The sequence below is a fragment of the Myotis nattereri genome (genome assembly GCF_964212035.1).
Source record: "Myotis nattereri genome assembly, chromosome: 1".
Taxonomy (NCBI): domain Eukaryota; kingdom Metazoa; phylum Chordata; class Mammalia; order Chiroptera; family Vespertilionidae; genus Myotis; species Myotis nattereri.
In genome coordinates, this window is record NC_138075.1 from 23,812,164 (window position 1) to 23,833,193 (window position 21,030).

General features: G+C 51.7%; 1 protein-coding gene across 1 annotated transcript; it reads left to right on the forward strand.

Moving 5' to 3' along the window:
- The first annotated feature begins 847 nt into the window (after window positions 1–847).
- On the forward strand, window positions 848–19,199 carry SYNDIG1L (synapse differentiation inducing 1 like). Its single transcript, XM_081105595.1, has 4 exons — window positions 848–1,019; window positions 15,915–16,393; window positions 17,100–17,240; window positions 17,398–19,199. The coding sequence occupies exons 2-4, from the start codon at window positions 15,977–15,979 to the stop codon at window positions 17,554–17,556; spliced, it is 717 nt and encodes a 238-aa protein (XP_080961721.1). The 5' UTR covers window positions 848–1,019; window positions 15,915–15,976; the 3' UTR covers window positions 17,557–19,199.
- Window positions 19,200–21,030: the final 1,831 nt, after the last annotated feature.

Genomic DNA, 21,030 nt, shown 5'->3' on the forward strand with positions numbered 1-21,030 from the left:
CCTGAGGCTTTGAGAGGTTAAGTAATTTGCTCAAGATTGTACTAGTCCAGTTAGTCAGTGGGAGGCCAGGAGCAAAATTTAGGTCCATGGTCTTTCAAGCCCATGCATTTCCCAGCACAGTACTGCTCTCACCACATGAAGAGACTTCATCTCTATGAGCCCAGGGTCTTTGTGAGTAAAATGAAGGCGGGGGCGGGGGGGGGGGGGGGGACCGGGGCGGGGAGGAGGATTGTATTGCCTGTTAGAGTAGTTTTAAAAATTAAATGAGATTATATTGCTTAAAAACATAAAATCCTGCGCGGTGTCTGATAAATAGTAAGCGCTCAATAACTGATTTTTATTTGCTTGTTTTTCTCTTTAGGGCATATTCCTATTAAATCTCAGGGCTTGGGCGCCTAGGCGCTCCAAAAATGCTTCAAGAAGCGGGAGGACCACACATCGCTTCTGGGGGAGCACGAGAGCAGGGTGGGAAGAAGGGCTGGGAGAGAGGACTCGGCTCCAGGAGCCAGAGAAGCCCGTGGCTGCCTCTCGCCCCTTGCTCTGCCGCCTCCTCTGGGCTCCCGGGCTTCCCGCTCCGCCCCGCCCCGCCCCGGAGCTGGGTCCGGAGCGCCCTGGTGGGCTGACTCGGGAGCGTGGAAGGGAGCACGAAGCACGGAGGCGAGAGGGAGGCGGCGGCGGCGGCGGCGGGAGGCGGGGAAGAGGGGGGACCTCCTGGCTGTTCTCCCAAGTCAGCGCGGAGCCGCCTCGGGCCGGGCTAAGGGCTGCGCGGCGGCGGCAGGGCCGGGCCAGGATGCGGGGCTCCCGGGACCACGCGGGGCGGGGCGGGCGGCGGCGGCTGGCAGAAGGCGGGAGCTGTCCGTGGTGCTGAAGCGGCGGCAGTGGCCGCGACCCGGGGCCCGGAGCAGAGGTGCCCTCCTGGGAGTTCCACCGCAGCCACGAGGCGAGGGCGCTGTCGCTCACCGGCCCATGCCGGGCCCCCGAGCCCCGCGAAGGAGGCGGGACCGTCCTCGGCAGGACAGGTAAGAGGCCGTCTGGGGGCGCATCGGGAGCGCAGAGCCAGGCGCTGAACCGGGATTGAGCTGGGGCCCCTCTCAGGCATGCGGGCTCTGCCAGAGATCGCGCTAAGTCCATCCCTTCCCCTCACCCTACAGGGTGAGAGGCGCCTGAGGGACTGGGGCGCAGGCAGGCACCTGGGTGCCCTGACCCCACACCACCAGGCCTTGACCCCAACCTCAGGCAGCTCTGATTCACCCTGCCCCAGAAGAAATGCTCACGAGTGTCCAGACTCCTGGTGTCCCAGTCCCCACCAGGGCTCTGCGACACGAGGGAAATCTGAACCAGCTTCTCCAGCTTCCCTCTCCTCCCCCAACCCTGCTCATTAGGGGGACTGCCTCAAGATTTTTTAGCCCTGTAATGACCCTTGGGCCAAGGGATGGGCCAGGCCCCTCAGCACCTATTAAGCCATTTCTCCATGGAAGGAAGGAGGTACCAGAAGATACCTCAATTTTATCCTGTGGCCCTCTTGGCTCTCAAGGAAAGAGGCTGGTTTTGCATCACACTGCTTGGTGCATGAGGGCAAAGAGTGGGAGACCCTGAGTCCTGTTGTCTGTTATGTGGCTGAATGCTGGTGACCCTAGACAGAATCTCTATCTGGAGTCCTTCCTCTTTTGGCAAGAGGGAGCTGAATGAGATCATTCGGGCCTGCAAAGTGCTTCCGGGTCTTCAGAGCAGAGTTCTCTGCGTGCCAGAATGTAGCAATCAAAATAAAACTGCGTAGAGGAAGACTGGCCTGTCACTGTGGCTGACCACTGCTTTACCCCCATCCTCTTACCCCAGCACAACTTCCCCACCCACCGTGGTAGAACGAGCACTGGGCTAGGAGTTCCTGGCTGGACGCTGGCATCTACTGGCTTTTGGCCAGTTATCCGAGTTCTCTGAACCTCAGTTTCCTCATCCCTAAAGTGGGGGTAACGTAGCTGCTCTGCTCACCTCAGAGAACTGCCTTGGGACTCCATGAAACCATGTACCTGGCTGGAGGCTTGTCGACTGTGCGTTGCCATATTGGTGTGAGCTGTTACCACTATTCCTACCACCAGCCAGACCTGCTGTCAGTGACCTGCTCACTGTCACCCTTACACCCTTTTCTCCCAGCCTGGCTGTGGCTCCCTTTGTCCTTGGCCTCCCTGAGGTCCCAGTGTCAGTGAAACCCAACTTATTAAACTTGAGAAAGTAAAAGGGTTCCCTCCCTGTCTACTCTTCCATCATCACCTATAGAAGATGATATAGGGTGAGAGTCTGACTCACAGTTTTTATTTTTTCCCCCCAAAAAAATCACAGATCTAGGGAAACAGCTCCTTGAAGGCAAGGATTATGTTGTTTTCATCTCTTTGCCTCCTTCAACACCCCACCTCCCCCATAGCACCTGAAAGATAGCAAGGACTCAGTAATTGGGTGTAAAATACAAGAGCGAAGTGTTAAAATATCTCAGAAGAAAAACATTTGACTGGAAGTCGGGAGCCCTGTGTTCTGATCCCAGATCTGCCCGTGACTGTCTCAGGCTGTCCCTTCCCTTCTGTAAGCTTTAGTTTTCACTTCAGTAAAAGAAGGTTGAACTAGATGAGTTTTAAGACTATGAGTTCTAATGTTCTGTGGGGCCATCTGAGGGCTATTCCCAGCCCACAAATCCCTAAGTTCTCCTTGAACACAGGATACCAGCTTCACAAACCCGATCTGAAGAGTATGTTAATGTCCTTTCAATGAAGAACTGCATTTTATGAATGCAGTGGAATGAGGAAATAAGAACTTAGGAAATGATATTTATAGTTTTAGTGTTTTCTTAAGATCTCCTAGTCTTCCTTATTTTCCTGGGAAAGCCAGGAATGTGTACAGAGTTGCTGAGTTGGGAGGGTTGCTGCCAAAAGGCTAGGAAATCACTCCCCGCTAACATCCTTTGTGAGTAGCCAACGGCCAGGGACCCTTTCCTTGGCCATCTCTTCCCATGGATCCTGCCTGATTGGGATCCCCCACCTAAGAAGGCTGAAGGAGGGGACAGTCAGGAAAGATCCATCCCTGGGGAGAACGTTTTTAATATAAAAACAAAATGAGCTTCTCTGACAATAATTTTCCTCAACTGTGGCAGGCCTGGCTGATGTGCAGGAAAACCTTAGCTAATTGGCACTTGGGGAGGGCTGAGTAGGCCATGCCAGTGACCTCCCCTGCTTACCCACCACCACTCCCTCCCCCCCATGTCAGCACTTTCTGGCTCCCAGCTGCCGGTGCAGCACTGGCAAGAATCAGCTCCTCAGAGTTAATGGACAGTCACTAACCTTTATAACAAAGTGACAGCAGCAGAGGCAGCAGCAACCATGGAGAGGGGCTTTATTTTCTGCAAGACTGGTCTGTGGGGGTGCTGGCCTGCTGCTGGGGATAGAACCATGCACCACCCCTCCTTCTGCAGCTGTCTGGGTGGACACTCTAGCCCCAGAGCTGTCAGGGTTCAGGGCATCGCTGATCACCAGGCAGGCACATCTGGCTTCTCTCCCAGCAGGGAAAAGCTACCACTGGCTACTTCTTGTGTTCCCCTCCCTCCTGCCCCCTCCCTCCTTCCCCCTCCCTCTGCAAGACTTCAAAGGGAAGAAAGGAGTCAACCCGGGCACCAAATTGGATGATCTTGGTTATCTGGGGCTGGAGGCAAGAGAGGTCTGAAGAAGAGGAAGAGATGAATGCCATTAAGAAATGAAGTGAGTGTGTGTGTGTGTGTGTGTGTGTGTGTAAGAGAGAGATGGAAACATTGAAATACACATATGCAGGCCCCTTCCCCTGGGTGGCACACACAAAATAATAAGAGAATATCTAGAGATATCTGCACATAATTCATTACCTTTGGAGCCAAAGACCAATTACCTTTGGATTCAAAGACAAATTCATTTGTACATCCCAGAGGGACTTCCACCCCCAAAGTACACCACTCCAGGGAGGAAGAAGTGGAAGCAGCAGCCTGCACTTAGGGAAGAAGAAACATTTCAGTTCCTCAAACCTTGGGTATTTTCCAACCCCATTCCCTTCTCAGGGGCTTGGTAGGCATCCTGCCTGGAGCGCGGTCCCTTCTGCTACTAGCCAGGGGGCCATGAAAACTGATCTCATCCCTGCTCTTTGCATCAGGTTCTCTCTTCTCTTGTCTCCTCCCTTCTTCTCTCTTCTTTCTCCTTCCGCAGCTGCCACCACCCCCACCCCAAGCAAACCAAGCAGGGAGCGAGGGCCCCATGCTCTACCTCCCCATTATGTGTGCTGTCTTCTGCCATCAGATGCTCTGTTTGCTGTAAGTGGTTGGGAATGAGCTGCTTCAGTAGAGAGACAGGTTGTTTCAGCAAGAATAAAGATTTAATTTCTGCCCAAAAATGGACTAATTTGAGTAGTGGTGCCACCACCTCAATCTTCCCAGCAATTTTCACCCTTGTCAGCCACATTCCCTTCCCCCAGGCAGGGGGATTGTGCTCTGAGAGAGAGGCAGCCCCGCGCATGGGGCGCAGGTGGCAGTGGATAGAAAACAGGGTAGACTTTTGTTCTCTGGAAGACAGCGCCTTAGAAGGCTTGGGAGCTGAGACGTGTTCAGCTGCGTGTCCCCTTCCCTGGGTTCCCTTCTCGGCCCTCTTCTCTCCCTTCCTTGCTCTTCTCTTCTCCTCCCTCTCCATAGGTCCTTCAATGATTCTCACATCTCTCTCCAGCCCTGACCACTACCCAGGGCTTCAACTTCATACATTTAATTGCCACATGGAGTTTCTACCCTAGTATCTCAAAGACACTTCAAGACCAAACGCATCCACTTCTCTTTCCCATCTTTCTCTTGCGTGCGTGTGTGTGTGTGTGTGTGTGTGTGTGTGTGTGTGTGTGATTTTTCCAGCTCAGTACTTGGTGAGCCTTTTCAATGTAAGTATTCTTTTTTCTTTCAGCTCAGGAAACACTTTCTGCTTCTGTTCTTTTTTTAATCCTCACCCGAGGATATTTTTTCCATTGATTTTTAGAGAGTGGAAGGGAGGGAGGGGAAGAGAGAGACACTGAGAGACAGAAAGGCAGAGAAACATCGATGTGAGAGAGACACATCAATTGGTTGCCTCCCGCATGCACCTGGATCGGGGGGGAGGGGGGGGCGGGGGGACAAGGGGAGCTTACAGGTATGTGCCCGAACCCACAACCCTTCAGTGTGCGGGCAGGCACTAAAACCACTGAGCACACTGGGCTCTGCTTCTGTTCTTTTAATTATTATTTTCCTACAGTCTTTCTGAAACGCCTACTAGATCAGTGGTTCTCAACCTGTGGGTCGCCACCCCTTTGGGGGCCGAACGACCCTTTCACAGGGGTCGCCTAAGACCATCGGAAAACACATATATAATTACATATTGTTTTTGTGATTAATCACTATGCTTTAATTATGTTCAATTTGTAACAATGAAAATAAATCCTGCATATCAGATATTTACATTACCATTCATAACAGTAGCAAAATTACAGTTATGAAGTAGCAACGAAAATAATTTTATGGTTGGGGGTCACCACAACATGAGGAACTGTGTTAAAGGGTCGCGGCATTAGGAAGGTTGAGAACCACTGTACTAGATTGATTTGGAACTCTGGGACTTTCATCCACATCTCTTAACTTTATTTCACCTACTTCATCTTTTTGCTCTATACCGTGGGGAAGTTTAGTAACTTTTTCTTTTACATTAAAAAATTAGTCTTGCCCTGGCTGGGTGGCTCAGTTGGTTGGAGCATTGTCCCATGCACCAGAAAGGTTGCAAGTTCTATTCTGATCAGGGCACATACCTAGGTCATGGGTCTGATCCACGCGTAGGGCTGTATATAGGAGGCAACCTATCAATGTTTTTCTCTCTCTGTCTCCCCCTTCTTCTCTTATTAAAAATCAATAAAAACATATCCTTGGGTGAAGATTAACAAAAAAAGTTAGTCTTTAACTGTGTTTATTCTATTGCCAACTCTCTCCATTAAATTCTTTAAAATTTAGACAATTATTTTCAATTTTCCAAATTCTTTCATGTTCTTTTGTTGCTCCTTTTTCATAGCAGCCTGTTCTTGCTTTATGTATGCAACATCCCCTTATATATCTGTGAGAATATGAATTCAAAAAATTATAAAGATCTTTTCTATAATTTGGATGTTTTTATCTTATGTCAATTGTTCTCTTTATTTCATCCTTTTCTTTTCTTTTCATGTATTCATTATTCCTTGTCCATGCAGACTTATGAATAAAGGAGGTGTTGACTAGCACAGGTAGCTGGTATGGATTTCCTTGGAAGTTAGGTACAAGAAAGCAGCCAGGGCCTGGCCGGTGTGGCTCAGTGGTTGAGTGTAGACCTATGAACCAGGAGGTCATGGTTTGATTTCTGGTCAGGGCACAAGCCCGGGTTGCGGGCTCGATCCCCAGTGCGGCCATAGATCAGGTTCAGGTCCTTGTCCTCTCCTGCCTCCGTTTTGACAATCGTCTCTTTACGGGACTCCCAGCCTCCCTTTTCATTCACCTCTAATCCTTTCTACCCACTGCTGCTAACCAGAGTGCTCTAAAACACAGGTGCAACCATACCACTCCTTGCTACAACTATCATGGGCTCCCCACTGTCCACAGGAGAAAAACTCCGTATGGAGTCTAAGGCCCTCCCCCTTCTCCTCATTCCATCAATACCAAGCCACCCTGGCCTCCCCTTCATACCAGCAGCCCATGCTTCTGTGCTGTTTCCTCTGCTAGAAATGCCCTTCCCTCATCTCACCTGGATGACTCACCTTCTTTCTTGAGGACTCACTTCAGATGTCACCTGCTCTGAAAGCCTCTTCATGGTTCCCACCATCGCCTCCACTCCCATCCCAGGATACAAGTCCCTTATCAGCGTCCCATAGCTCTCTGTGTGCCGCTAACACAACTGACTCCATTGTATTGAAATTTCATATTTACTGGTCTGTCTCCCCCACCCCTCCTCAGAGCAGCTACCACTCCTTGTTTATTTCTGCATCCCTCGGAACTGCTCAAGAAATGTTGGTTGTGTAGAACCAAAAGTGTCCTGGCCAGATGTGCTCCATCCATCCCAGAATCCGGAACGTACTTTCTTATGAGGGAGGCCCAGCACTCCTAGCTCACTCATTCACTCATGAGGTCAACTGTCTAAGTCCCCACGCTATGCCCGGCAAGGGGCTGCAAGAATGAGGAAGGCAGAGGCAATCCCCATTCTCTTGAAGCTCACAGTCTGGTAAGGGAGAAAGATGCTAATCAATGAATCACACATATGTAAGTAAAGGCTGTGATCAGCTCTCCGAGAGGAAGAGTGAAGCCATCTTGGACTCTCCAAACCAGCCCACCTGTCCGCTGAATACCACCGGGTGACCTCTTCAGCACGTGCCACAGGGAGAGAATAATCACCCAGCTCAATCCTGCATGGCTTTCTGACCCCCAAAGTCCTGAGGCATAATAAGATGTCTTTTGTTTTAGCTGCTAAGTTCTGGGGCAGTCAGGCAGCAACAGATAACTGGAACATCCTTCCTCAGTGCCAGTTCCCTCAGCTCCTGTCTCCTCTCTCTCCTTCACTTTATAGCCGTGTTTCTCAGAAGTATTGTCTCCACTCACATCAGGATACTTCAGCATGGCGGCCTCAGAGCAGTCCAACCACGTACAGGCAGCTCAGGGTTCCAGAAGCGGTGAAAGATGCCTGACCTATGTCACCGGCTTTGGAGTCACGTAGCATCACTTTTGCTGTGCTCTGGGGTTGAAGCAGTCACACCCACTCCGATTAGAGAGGAGGGACCTAGGCCCCCGCTTCCCAGTGGGAGGGATGTCAGAGCATTTACAGGTTTTTGTTTGTTTGTTTTTAATATATTTTTATTGATTTCAGAGAGGAAGGGAGAGGGTGAGAGAGATAGAAACATCAATGATGAGAGAGAATCATTGATCATCAGCCTCTTGCACGCCCCTCACTGGGGATCGAGCCCACAACCCGAGCACGTGCCCTTGACCAGAATCAAACCCGGGGCCCTTTAGTCCACAGGCCAACGTTCTATCCACTGAGCCAGACCAGCTAGGACTACAGCCAGGTTTTACAACCACGGCAGTTGATTTATTTTCTAGCAAAGAAGAAAACAATATGTTTAAGTGCTTGTTAGGAAGGACCGGGAGTTGGGAGCTGTTGAAGACACAGGAGAAAGCAAGGATAATTAATTGCGTTAGCTTCCCGAGACAAACTGAAGCAAAGAGAGCCAAGTTCCCCATGTTCCCTTGATTCTGACTCCCCTTCCTCCCCTTCTTTACCCGACTTTCTCTCTTCACTGCCAGATGCAGGGAGCTACAGCCATGACCCCCAGCTACCTTGGTGGCTTCCTTGCTTATGGGCCAGAAATCATCAAATCCAGCCCCAAGCCATTACAGACAGCCACCATCGCCACACTTCACAGTGTGCACAACAGCTTACAGAGTATCTGACTTGAAGGTAGTCTCTCGCCTTTTGTTAAAGGTTTCGCCTTTTCCCTGATTTTAATCATTCATGTTTAATCTTCTGCCTTACTCGGAAGTTCTTGCTTTGATCTTTCAGTTTAGAGGCATTCTCTCCTGCTGCACTGAGCGATAGCAAGGTGAAGAGTTCAGCTTTTCACAGTGGCTCTGCATTTATCTGAATCCAGACCTTAAGGTTATCTAGGCAGCCGCCCCTCAGCTACTAGATCACCCCAAATCTCTTAATCTTTTATTAAAGCTCCTTTGTCCCATTCCCTTCGCTGAGGCTTCTGGTTTTTAACCCGTCCAGGATCAAATCCACACAATTTATCCTGACCTTCTATACACAGGTAGGCTCTGAAAGGCATCGTAGTGAAAGGCGAGACTTTGGACTCAGTTAAACTTGGGTTGAAATCCAGTCGGTCACTGTTTAATCCTGGGCCAGTGACTTAACTTTTCTGAGTGTCCGTTTCTTTACCTGAGAAATGGGAAATAATAATAGCTAGCTTCATGCAGTGAACAGTTGCTAATTATAATTTTGTAGGGTTCTGATAAGGGCTGGCCCCACCCCAAGGATATGACCCAACACCTAGTTATACACACTATCCCTTCAGCCTTTTTTTTTTAAAAAAAAAAATAGTGTTCATGATGCCTCTTCCCAGGTATTGTGTGCAACAAACCTGCAGCTAACCTGGAGAACCAGGCCCCACCCTGCAGCTAACCTGGAGAACCAGGCCCCACCCTGCAGCTAACCTGGAGAACCAGGCCCCACCCTGCAGCTAACCTGGAGAACCAAGCCCCACCCTGCAGCTAACCTGGAGAACCAGGCCCCACCCTGCAGCTAACCTGGAGAACTGGATGCTGTTCAGGCCAGCGTGAGCTCAGGTCGGACAGACCTGGGCCAAGGGCTCTGCCATGCTCCAGCTGTGATCTCCGGAACCCTATTTAAACCTCTCTGAGCTGCAGTTCCCCCACATGCAACAGAGAAAGGATTAAATGAGATACTGCATTTGAAGCTCTTGGCCTGGTGTTCAGAACCAAGCAAACACTCAGTAAATGGTATCTGACCTAGAGTGGCACTAGGCACAGTGACTCTGCAGTCATTTTCTAGGGGTCACGTCCAGCTCACCACTCACCAGCTGTGTGCCTGTGGGCACCTTTAACTTTCTTATGCCCTCGTGTCTTAATCTGTAAAATGGAGATGATGATGGCACAGACTTCATAGGGCTACTGTAAGAATTAAATGAGATGATAGGCAGCATTTAGAATTGTGCCTGAAACACATAAGAACTTGATAAGTGTGAGGTGTTGGTATCAATATTTTATTCTTTTTCTTTGAACTTTTTTGTATTTTTATATTTAAGGTGCATTGCTAAAAGCAGCATGTAGTGGGAGTTTGTATATATATATATATATATATATATATATATATATATATTTCTTTATTGATTTTAGAGAGGAAGGGAGAAGGGGAGAGAGATAGAAACATCAATGATGAGAGAGAATCATCAATTGGCTGCCTCCTGCACACCCCCGACTGGGGAACGAACCTGCAACCCAAGCATGTGCCCCTGGCTGGAATCGAACCCAGGACCCCTCAGTCCGCAAGCCGACGCTCTATCCACTGAGCCAAGCTGGCTAGGGCAGGATTTTGTTATTTTAAAAATCCAGCCCAGCCAGAGTGGCCTGGTTGGTTGAGCATCCTTCTGTGCACTGAACGGCCACCACTTTAATTCCCTGTCTGGGCACATTTCCGGGTTTCAGGTTTGATCCCCAGTCAGATCACATATGGAAGGCAACCAATTGATGTTTCTCTCACATCAATGTTTCTCTCTCCCTCTCTCTCCAAAAAATTAATAAAAAAACATATACTTGGATTTAAAAATACTAACAAAATATAAATAAATAAATAAACAAACAAACAAATAAATGACCAAAAAAAATCCATTTTGACATGCAATAATAAAAACCATTAATTTTAAGTATGCAATTCAGTGAGTTCTGTGAAATACAGTCACGTAACCACTACCACAATCAATCAAAGTACAGAACAGCCCTCCATTAAAAAAATCCTCATACCCTTTTGTAGTCAGTCCCCTCCCCCAACTCCTGGCTCTTTGCAACCACTGATCTTCTTCCTGTCACTCTAGTTTTGCCTCTCAAATTCCATGAAAATGGATTAATACACTATGTGACTATCCTTGTCTTTTTATGGGCAATTTTATTTCGTTCACATTCAATGTAATTGTTGATACAACCAGGTGAAAGTTTAACATCTTACTATTTGTTTTCTATTTTGTCTCACCTGTTCTATATCCCTTTTTCTATCTTGTCTCATTTTGGATAGCCAAGTGTTTTTATTATTTCATGTTCCCCATCGATTAGCTCACAGGTTATACATGTCTTCACTATTTTTTTTTTCAGTAGGTTATCAGAGCAGTGGTTCTTAAAGCGTGGTCCCTGGACCCGCAGCACCAGTCGCACTGGGAACTTGTACAGGTGTGCATGCCCAGGCCCATCTGGAAGCACACACGGTGAGGTGGAAACCCGCAGTCTGGGTTTAAGGAGTCCTCAGGTGGTGTTGGTACACACTAACGTGAGAAGCACAGCCCTGAGACAACGCTGGCTTCTGGAAGGCAGCCAGGCTGCGTGCAGAACACCTTACTCCGAGGGACGGAGTGGATTCAAAGCCTGCTTTCTGCCTGCTCTCTGGCTTGCTCCTACCAGAAAGAGGGGCAGTCTAAAGAGGCTGAAAACCGGCACTGTTTCCTGGGTCCCCTCCTCCTTCAGTTTTTTCTCCCCGGCCTCTGATGGTGCTAGAAGAAGGGGAAAGTGGTGCGAAGGGCCAGGCTCACCTCTCTGTTTCTTTTTCCTCTGGGGCCCTGCAACCCTGACCCCTCAAATTCTTGCTCCCCTGGGTGATTCTTCGCTGCCCTCATGTTTCCCCTAGCTTTTCTAGCTATTATTGGCAGGTATTGTGTGACCTGAGTTTGTCTGCCACAGCTAGAAGAGGAAGTGCCCATTCTATTTTTATTCTCCCACTAGAATTATTGAGTCAAAATGAGTGTCTGGCACATGCAAAAAGCTCAGTACGTGTTAAGTTATTATTCTTCTTCTCCCAATAGAATCCCAGGGTCATATTGAGCCACGCTGTTAAAAAATCAACACTTTCTACCCCATCCATACATTTTATAGATCAGCAACCTGATGTTACACTATATTATGATTGGACTCAGGTGCAATCAGACTCCAGTGGGACGCTGTAATTGGATTCTAGTGGACTCCTGGATGGCTTCCTGTCCCTGGTCTGAGAGGTGGCAGTGTGCTCTCCATTCCCAAAGCAGGGACTAGAAAACCTTAGCTCAGCTCAGTTCTCAGCTGAGAATGAAACAGGCCAGAGGCATCTTCTCTCCTTCTCCTCCTGTGGGGCCCAGACAGCTAGGCCCAAATGCACAATTTGGAGCAATCTGCTTAGCTTCAGAATTTCAGGCATTTCATGCCTGTCCTCTGGACAAGTGTGCACTTACACACACACATTCTCACACAGGCATGCTCACCAGGACATAGGCAGGCACACAATACAGCACACACAGTCCAAGGGAGCCCGGGCAGCAGAGGTGGAAATGAAAATTGGTCTGCCTTGAAACTGGTCTCTTACCCCAGAGAGCAGGGAGAAGCAGCCACAAGCAACAGGCCAAGAGGTCAGGCCAGGTCAAGGGCAGAGAAGGCTGCCCTGGGGACCTGCCACCTCCTCCATCTGGCCAGAGCTCAGTGCTAGGTCCCTGGGATCAGTTCAGTGAACTCTTGTGTGGCCCTAGCAGTTTATGGGGAGAACATGACCTGGTAGAGAACTGTGGCCCTTGGCTGCCACTATGAGCAGGTGCTACAGCCCCTGGCTTGGATGCTTTATGGAAGTGGAGGTGTGTGTGTGTGTGTGTGTGTGTGTGTGTGTGTGTGTGTGTGCATACCTATCTGTGTGTGTCAGGGTAAGCTTTGATGCTGTGCTCAGCCTCTAAACCCAGAAGAAACCCTCTAGCCTAGGGAAGTTTTAAACCGATTTTAGATAATTTAGTTCAGAAGAAATCTATGCACTTAATTTGTTCTGGTTTAACAGTAGTACATGCTCGTTGTAAAAAAATAAATGTGGAAAACCGAAAAACCATTGTGTAAAAAAGAAAATGGAAGAAACACCCGCGCGCTCACCCCTGGAGGTAATCGCTGTTGACACTTGGCTGGAGTTGAAATTATGTGCACATACCGATCTTTTCTGCCTTCTCACTGAATCCGCAGTGAGCATTTTCTCCTGTCATTCCTCTTTGTAGACCTGTTGGAAGGTCTTGTACCACCTCGTCTTGTACCATCATTTATTTAACTTGTCCCTGATTGTTGGACACTCAGGTGGCTTTCAGTTTGTTCTTATTGTGAAAACCCAGGATCATGCATCTTTGTACCATGAAGTGCTGAGGAGCCTTGCCTAATGGCACAGTCCAGGACAGGCAGTGTGGCTTGGGTTCCAGAAGCTCAGCTGGATGTACTTTGACCAAAAGAGGTGGTTGGCAAAAGCAGGAGGATGAGCTGGAACCCAGCTGCCCTGCCTGCCCTGGACAAGTGCCCTGCAAACGCCCTCACGTCTCCAGAGCCCCAGGGCCTCATTCCTGGCCACAAGCATCCTTCTTTTCCTTCTGGGGGATTGGACAGGTGGCTCACCCTGCTGAAGCAGGGCAGAGGGCAAGGTGAGTTAGATGCATTCATCTGCTCTGAGGACCCTGCCTCACCCCTGCTGAAAGGCCCTCCATACCTCTGCCCACATGAATGGCAACAAGGACCTTCAAGGCTATACGTAGACGGGGGTAAATTAAGACCAGCTGGTGGAGGGGCTGGGGGACCTTTGAGAGCCACGTCCTACAATCCCAGAGGGAGGGAAAGATGAGGGGCAGGCGGGGCTGGGACTAGGGCAGCCCAGGGGGAGTTGGGAAGCCCGAGGGTCCACCTGGCAAGAAGCTGTCTTGCCTTTCCTTTGCCCCCCTCATCCTGTTCTGAGGGGCCATGGAGGGAAGGAGAGGACTCTGCTCCTCACTGCGCCCTGAGCCTGCTCGTCTACCCTGGACTCCTGCAAGGTGACAAAGAGTGGGGGCGTTTCACTTCTGTGGGGCTCCTTGGGGCTCTGGGATCGTGAATGTTAGTGCCATCATCATCAGTGACCATTTAAATCAACCCTTCTTTTTTTTAATATATTTTATTGATTTTTTACAGAGAGGAAGGGAGAGGGATAGAGAGTTAGAAACATCGATGACAGAGAAACATCGATCAGCTGCCTCCTGCACACCTCCCACTGGGGATATGCCAAGGTACATGCCTTGACCGGAATCGAACCTGGGACCTTTCAGTCCCCAGGCCGACGCTCTAGCCACTGAGCCAAACCGGTTAGGGCTAAATCAACCCTTCTTATTACAGGTGGGAAAACTGAGGTGCCAAGTCAGAATGTTAATGGGGTGGTTCAGGAAGGGAACCCCAGGGTACCTGACTATCAGACCACGAGCCTTATGGTCACATAACCTTCAACTCTGCACCCGTGGGTCGCATCTGCTGGAGAAGGGGAAGTTATGACGGGCTCAGGAGTTGCCCATGGGGGTCAAAAGAGACCAGTCCTGCTTGGAATGTGCCCAGAGGAGCCCAGACACAAGCCTAGCCCTGCAAGACCTCTGTCGTGGACACTCCCAACTCCCCACCTGCAGGAAGGAGCCCTCCACATCCCTGTAGTCCGAGGGGCTCCCTGCATTGTTGACCTCCGGAGAGAAAGGAGGAGGAAGTAGCCAGGCCCCTGCATTCCTGAGCACCGGAGAGCAGTGACCTAAGCCCACCCCCGCCCAAGCCTGTGTGCCCATCTCTGCACGTGGAGAAGCTCCGGCCACAGCTGCTCTCAGCCCAGGTGTTACTCGCAGCTGGTTAATGCACCAACAAAGCCCCCAGGCGCATGGCAATGTCTCCAGCACCATCTGTCCCCTTCCTGGATGAAGAGGCGGACACTTGGGCCACATGCTGGTCTTTGTGCCCCTCCAGGAGCCTCTGTTAGAGAGGCCGCACCTCCCAGGGCTCAGAGCCTGAGGCATGGCAGCCTCTTCCTGCTGCTTTGTCTCTAGGCAGGGGGCAGGCCACCGCTCCCCCTCCTCCCTCATAGCAGGCCAGCCAGGGAGTCCAGGCCCCCATGGCCACACTCTCAACACTGGGTCCCTCTCCTCCCTCCTCTGTCCCTTTCCCCTGGGCATTGTTCCTGGGACATGCTTTGTCTCCAGGTTTCCCAAGAACCAGCTTTCTAGAAGCTAGTCATTTCTCTTGGGGAAGAAGTAGAAATGGCCCTTTGCCAGACTTATAATTCTTTTCCTTTCTTTTTTTTTCTTACTTTTTTTTTTTTTTTTTTTTTTTAGTTTTCTAAAATTATTTTTATTGATTTTTGGAGAGAAAGGAAGGGAAGGATAGAGTGTAAGAGAGAAACATTGATTGCCTCATGCCCACACCCTGAATGGGGGCATCAAACCCACAACCTGGGTATGTGCCCTCACTGGGAATCGAATCCGCCGCCTTTTGGTTGGTGTACAGGACAACACTTCAACCAACTCAGGCACATCGGCCAGGGCTTGTCCTTTTTTCTTTATCTCCTCATTGAGTCCCAGTTGTCTTCAGTTGACCAGAAACCATGGCAAAGCCTCCTAGATGATGTACTAGCCAGCCCAGCCCCCTCCAGGCCACTTTCTACACATAAACATTGAAAGGCTTCGGGATCCAAATCTCATCCTATCACACCTGCCAAGACTCATGAAGCCATCTTAGACCCCAACAGGACTGCATGCCCCACACCCTGCTCACACCTCCCTCTGTACCCTGAACCTCACCTGCCTTCTCCCAGGCTCTCAGACCTGCCATCTTTATCTGGCCTCTGCATGAAATGTGTTCCCCTCCCCTCGCCTTGTCAACTTGTCCTCTTCCTTCAGATCTGTTTAAAAGCCTTCCCTGCGCCTCTGTCCTCATACCCCCTGTGGTACTTCTTGGGGCAGCCATCTTCTCTACCAGACTGTGAGCTCCGGGAAGAAAAAGTGTGCATCCCTCTTCCTCTCCTTCCCACCTCTCTCACCATCATATCCCGGCATCTGCGTGTACAGCACCTGGCATAGAGCTGGTGCTCAATAAATGTGTGTTGAGTGGATACATGAACAAACCAATTCTATGAGCTAGATACAGCTGTTATCCCCAATTTGCAGACAAAGAAATGGAGAAGTTTCTGAAAAGTTGAGTAGCCAAGTCAAGGTCCCACCTCTGGCCAGTGATAAAGGCAGGGTCTGAGGCAAGTCAGACGGCAGAACCCCAGCTCATAACCCTTCCAGTCCTGCATCCGGCGCCCTGGCCTCAGTGTCTGTCTGTCTTGTGCTCCCAGCAGGCTCTCTGAGGACTGCCCAGCTGGCCCAGGTTCCCTTTCCTGGAGCTGCCCCCAGAACCATGGAGAGTCTGAGTGAGCTGCAGAACCCACTGCTGCCTCGGAGCCCCGCCCACCTCCACCGACCCTACCCCTACCCCGAAGCCTCGCCCAGCTGGTCCTGCCAGGAGAAGCTCTACTCCTTCCTCCTAGGAGGTGCTGACCCTGCTCGCGCCCACCAGCTTCTGGACCCAGGGTCTCTGCAGCTGGCCGTGGAGGCCTGGTACAGGCCTACCTGCCTCCTCGGGAGGGACAAGGTCAAGGAGCCCAGGGCAGGCAGCTGTGAGACCAGCTTCACGGAGAGCAGGGAGCCCCAGGCTGGGCCCACAGAGTGGTCCACAGACCCTGGCCAAGCAGAAGAGGATGTCGCCATCCAGACTGTGTCCTATGGGGTTCAAGAGGAGCTGCAGGGACAGGACGACGACCAAGAGGAGGAGGAGGTGGGTACATGTATTTAAAACACAGATTCCCAGGCCCACAGCCAGGCATTGAGATTAATTAGGCCTGGCTTGGGGTCGCATCTCCCAGGGGCACTTCGACACAACTGCTACCCACACTTTGAGAAACACTAGCTTGGGTTGACTGTTTAATTTTTAAATAGCATTTATTGTTCCTGTTTTCTTAATCATATAAGTAATATACAGTTAAAGCCCAAAACCACGGAAAGATAACATTATTGTAGTGGGTGATCTTCTAGTCATTTTTTATTCATGTTTTTATCCCATCCTAGTCCCCCAGAGAGATGTGCCTAGTTTTGTAACTTGATTTTTCTCTCTAAGCAACATATTTCGTGTTGCTCCACATAATGTAACCTTTTTACCAGGTGATTTTAAAAGGGTTACGTGGTATTCCATGGTAAGTATTCCATCGCTTATTAAGTCAACCTCCTGATCGTTGGGCATTGTACGGGACAATGGTTTCCAATCTCTCACAATCACTACCCGGTGCCGAACATGCCTGTACATACATACTTACATTCTTTCCTTGTGCTAAATCCCTAAAGGTGGAATCCAAGGGTCATTATTAAGGGTTTTTGGCAGAGGGCACCGAGCCCAACCCAGACACTTCCATCGAAGCAGAAGAGAACCACGTCATTGCCGCTGGGCGAGCCTGGGCCTGGTCACGAACCCGACCCGTGTTTTGCAGAGTGACGCAACCTCCACAGAGAGTGAGAGTGAAGACAACTTCCTCACGCTGCCCCCCAGGGACCACCTGGGGCTCACCATCTTCTCCATGCTCTGCTGCTTCTGGCCACTGGGCATCGCCGCCTTCTACTTCTCCCAGGGGGTAAGAGCATGTGGGCCCAGGCCTTGGACTCTGGCCACCTTCCTCCACTGCAGGGCTTGGCAGAAGCCTATGCAGGAGGGGGGCAGAGGCCTGGTGGGCGGGGGCAGTTGGGCTGGGCATGGGGATGCCCTCTTTCATCACACATCTCTCTCCCTAGACCAGCAAGGCCATCTCCAAGGGGGACTTCCGCCTGGCCAGCACCACCTCCCGCAGGGCCCTCTTCCTGGCCACACTCTCCATTGCCGTGGGGGCCGGTCTCTATGTGGCTGTGGTGGTGGCTCTGGCAGCTTACATGTCCCACAATGGCCATGGCTAGTGGCCGGTAGGGTCCAGCATCCTGACTCCCCTGCTCCGCCTGAGGGGGCAGCGGGGCTTGAGGTTGCAGACTCTCTGGAAAGCCCTGCCCCTGGAGACAAGTCGTGAGGTGGGTGGTGTGGGGACGCCTCCCGGGCCGCAGCCTGCAGGGCTCAGCCTTCACTTCCTCGTGCCCAGTGCTCCTAGCGCCAGAGCAGTGCCAGGGGCACCACTCTCCAGCCCAATCAGTGTTGGAAAGCAGGAGAGGGTAGCGCTGCCCATCACACCAACCAGGCAGGCCCCACCTCTGGCTTGATGCCAGCTTGGAGCTCAGCCCATTCTGCCCGCTCCCCAGAGGGTCTCTGCCTTCAGGCAGCCCACTACCCAACTCTGCCAACCTCTCCACAGAGAAAGAGCAAGAGGTGGCAGGGAGGGAAGGGATGCCTGGCGGAAAGGAGGCCTGACCCAGTCCTTTCAGCTCATAGGAGTCTCTACCCTGGGGACAGCCTGGCTTCCCAGTTCCACCATCTGGCCTCCTGATGCCCAAACCCCAGCCAGCCAGGGGGGGAGATACACGGAGACACGGGGGTCCCTTGCTCTTTCTGGCTCTGGGTGGTGCTTATCCCTCCTGAGGGCTTGTGAGACACCATAGATTCTAGATGGGGGAGTCCCAGGCATGTAAACTCTGCACCAAGACCAGGTTCTTGGAGCTCCTCTGTGCAGGAAGAAAAGCAGATGCGATGACAGGGGTCCTGAAATATTGCCGGACCACCTGGGGCTCCACACTCTGCCCCTGGTCCCTGCTCCCATCATCCTTTTCTGGGCTTCTCCTGGGGGGCCTCAAGAGGGCACCATCCCAGGTAAATGGAGAGAGTGTTATCAGCAGCCCACCAGCCACTGAGCTCAGAGCCTTACATCCTATGGGAAACCAGGGAGGAGAAGCCCCACTGAGTACAGTGAGTTCGATGAAGGAGTGACACAGGGCTGGCATGACTGAGCAGCCAGCAGGGATCAGGAAGGCTTCCTGGAGGAGGTGCCCCTCTAGAAGGATGAGGAGAATCTATCTAAGGGGTTTGCTTTCCCATCACCCTTAGTATTCATGGGCAGGGATGTTACAGGACCCTCCCAAGGGGCGTTCCAAGCTGTTTGAATTGTGCCAGGACCACGTGGGGTGGAACCAAATTGCAATCATTTCTGAGGGCTCCACCAACTCAGAGAAGAAGGTTGGGCCTGTCTCTCAAAAACCAATGATGTTTTCCCACTTCTGAATGCTGGAGGTCAGCAGTGGGCCCCTGACCAGCCTTGTGCTTCTTTGCTGATGCCCCCACTCAGAGTTGCTCTCACATCCCAGCAACTAGGGATCATCCAGAATTTGAGAGACATACAGGCAGGCAGGAAGGCAGCACACTGGAAGGCAAGCCTGTCAGGGCTCACGCTATCAGCCTCCTTGTGCATGATCTGGGGCCCTGGTCATTCCCAGGCCCCATTCAGAGCCTGGGACTGTGGATCCACCGCTGACCCAGCTTGTCCCACTGTCCACCCTCACCCCAGGTGTCACCCAGCCCTCCATTCCCTGCATCCCTTGAAGTCCCACAGGCCCAGGATCAGCAGTTTTAATGTCCCACATTGTGTATATTTATCCTTGTAATAAACATTTCTGTAACACCTGGTGCCTGCCTCCACGTTCGCCTGTGTCCCATCTTCCTTCACACCTATCTGTTGCCCCTGCCCCCAGCGGCCCGACTCCCGCCCTCTGTGGGGGAGGAATGGTCATGGTGTACACTGGCCCCTGGGCCGCCCCCTCTGGATTGAGTTTCAGTTGCTCACAGCAGCAATTTGCTTGAGAGCATTGAGACTGCCTTCCTCTCCTGTCTTCTTCCTCACTCCCCTGCTGTGCTACCTGCGGTCATCTCCCAGTAAACTACCTGCAATTGAATCTTTGTCTCTGGGTCAGCCTCTGTGGGAACCCAAACCAAGACACATACACGCATGTACACATATATTAGCATAGATGTGCACGCATGTGCACATGCCTGCACCTATGCACATGCACGCGCATACATGCAGGCACAGGCGTGCGGCCGTGCACACACATGCACGCACACACACGGGGTCACATGCAGACATACCGTGTGCACACATTCAGTGCGTGCACTTTCAAGGGATGAAGCAGACGTGGTGACTGAGGAGTCTTCCCGGGCCTGCCCGCTCTGTGGTCATCACGTCACCAGCCTGGCTGGGTCCCGGAGTGGACAGTGGGCAGTGCACACTCCAGTCCAGGCCCTGCTCGGGTGGGCAGGCTGCCTCACAGCCAGGACAATGCCCGCCTCCTTCCCACCCCTTCAGAACAGGGCTCCAGGCCTCCAGAAAAGGGAGAAGCCAGGGATCGCCTATGTTCAACTTAGTCCTGCTACCTCCTCCTCTTCACCACCCCCACGTCCCTCACCCCCAGCTGCAAATTCAGGCTCTGCGGGAGAAAATGGAACCAGAACAAGCTTCGAGGGGCTTCTCTCCTGCAGCCCCTAGGAGGGCCCCTCCTGTTCAGTCCCTGCAACACGGCAGGGCCCCCTCCCCTGTCACGCTGAGGCCTACCTCTGGGCACGCCTGGGGCACTGGAGGCCTCCTGCCTCCCAGCTCTGCCTGTGCCTCACCGCCTGGGGCTCCTGGGAGGCACCGGGGCTTGCAGCTACCCCCCTGGAGGCTGGCTCCTCCGGCTGGCAGAGAAGCGAGGTGGGGGAGGACGGGTCCCCCAGGTAAAGGTGTCCTTGATGAGTTGCAGTGCCAGCACATCTGTGCAAATATTACCAATTATTTTTCTCACTATAAACACCCAGCAGGAAGTCAGGAAAGCAACCAACCCAAACTGTTTAAAATAGAAACTGAAATTGCTGCACAGGGATGTCGGGGCAGCCGGCAGAGCGGGGGCTCTGCACCAGGACTCCCCACCAGCTGCCCTTGCACTGCACCTGCTCCAGCCCTGGCGGGTGTGGCGCAGTGGGTTGAGCGATGCCCCGTGCATTGATTGGTTTGATTCCGGTCAGGGCACACGTCCAGGTTTCGGGTTTGGTCCTGGTCCAGGGTGTGTAGGGGAGGCAACAGATGGATGTTTCTCCCTCACATCAATGTTTCTCTCTCTCCTTTCCTCCCTCGCGGGAATCAATTTTTTTAAAAAAACATATTTTTAAAAAATTGCACCTCCTCTGGTTTCCCCAACTCTGCAACCCCACCTCAACCTTCTCCTTCCCTGGCAAGGTGGAAAGAGCCGGAAATCGGAGAGCACATTTCCTGGGCTGGCCAGGCCTGAGCGCCACCCAGAGGATAGGAGCGGGGTGTGCAGAGGCAGGGGTAGGTGGCCAAGTTGTCAAGGATGCGAATCCTAAACGCTGCAGCAGGAAGGAGCCAGGGAGGCGACCTAGTCAGTCACCCATGCCACAGATGGGACGACCGAGGCCCAGAGCGGTGGGGGAGTTGCCCAGTGGCACCCAGCGATTTATGA

What these genes read in the sequence shown, in the direction of transcription:
- SYNDIG1L (XM_081105595.1), top strand. Translation starts at nt 15,977, where the DNA reads ATGGAGAGTCTGAGTGAGCTGCAGAACCCACTGCTGCCTCGGAGCCCC. An exon ending in ACGACCAAGAGGAGGAGGAG is followed by an intron (nt 16,394 to 17,099) that starts GTGGGTACATGT and finishes CGTGTTTTGCAG; the next exon opens with AGTGACGCAACCTCCACAGA. An exon ending in CCTTCTACTTCTCCCAGGGG is followed by an intron (nt 17,241 to 17,397) that starts GTAAGAGCATGT and finishes CTCTCTCCCTAG; the next exon opens with ACCAGCAAGGCCATCTCCAA.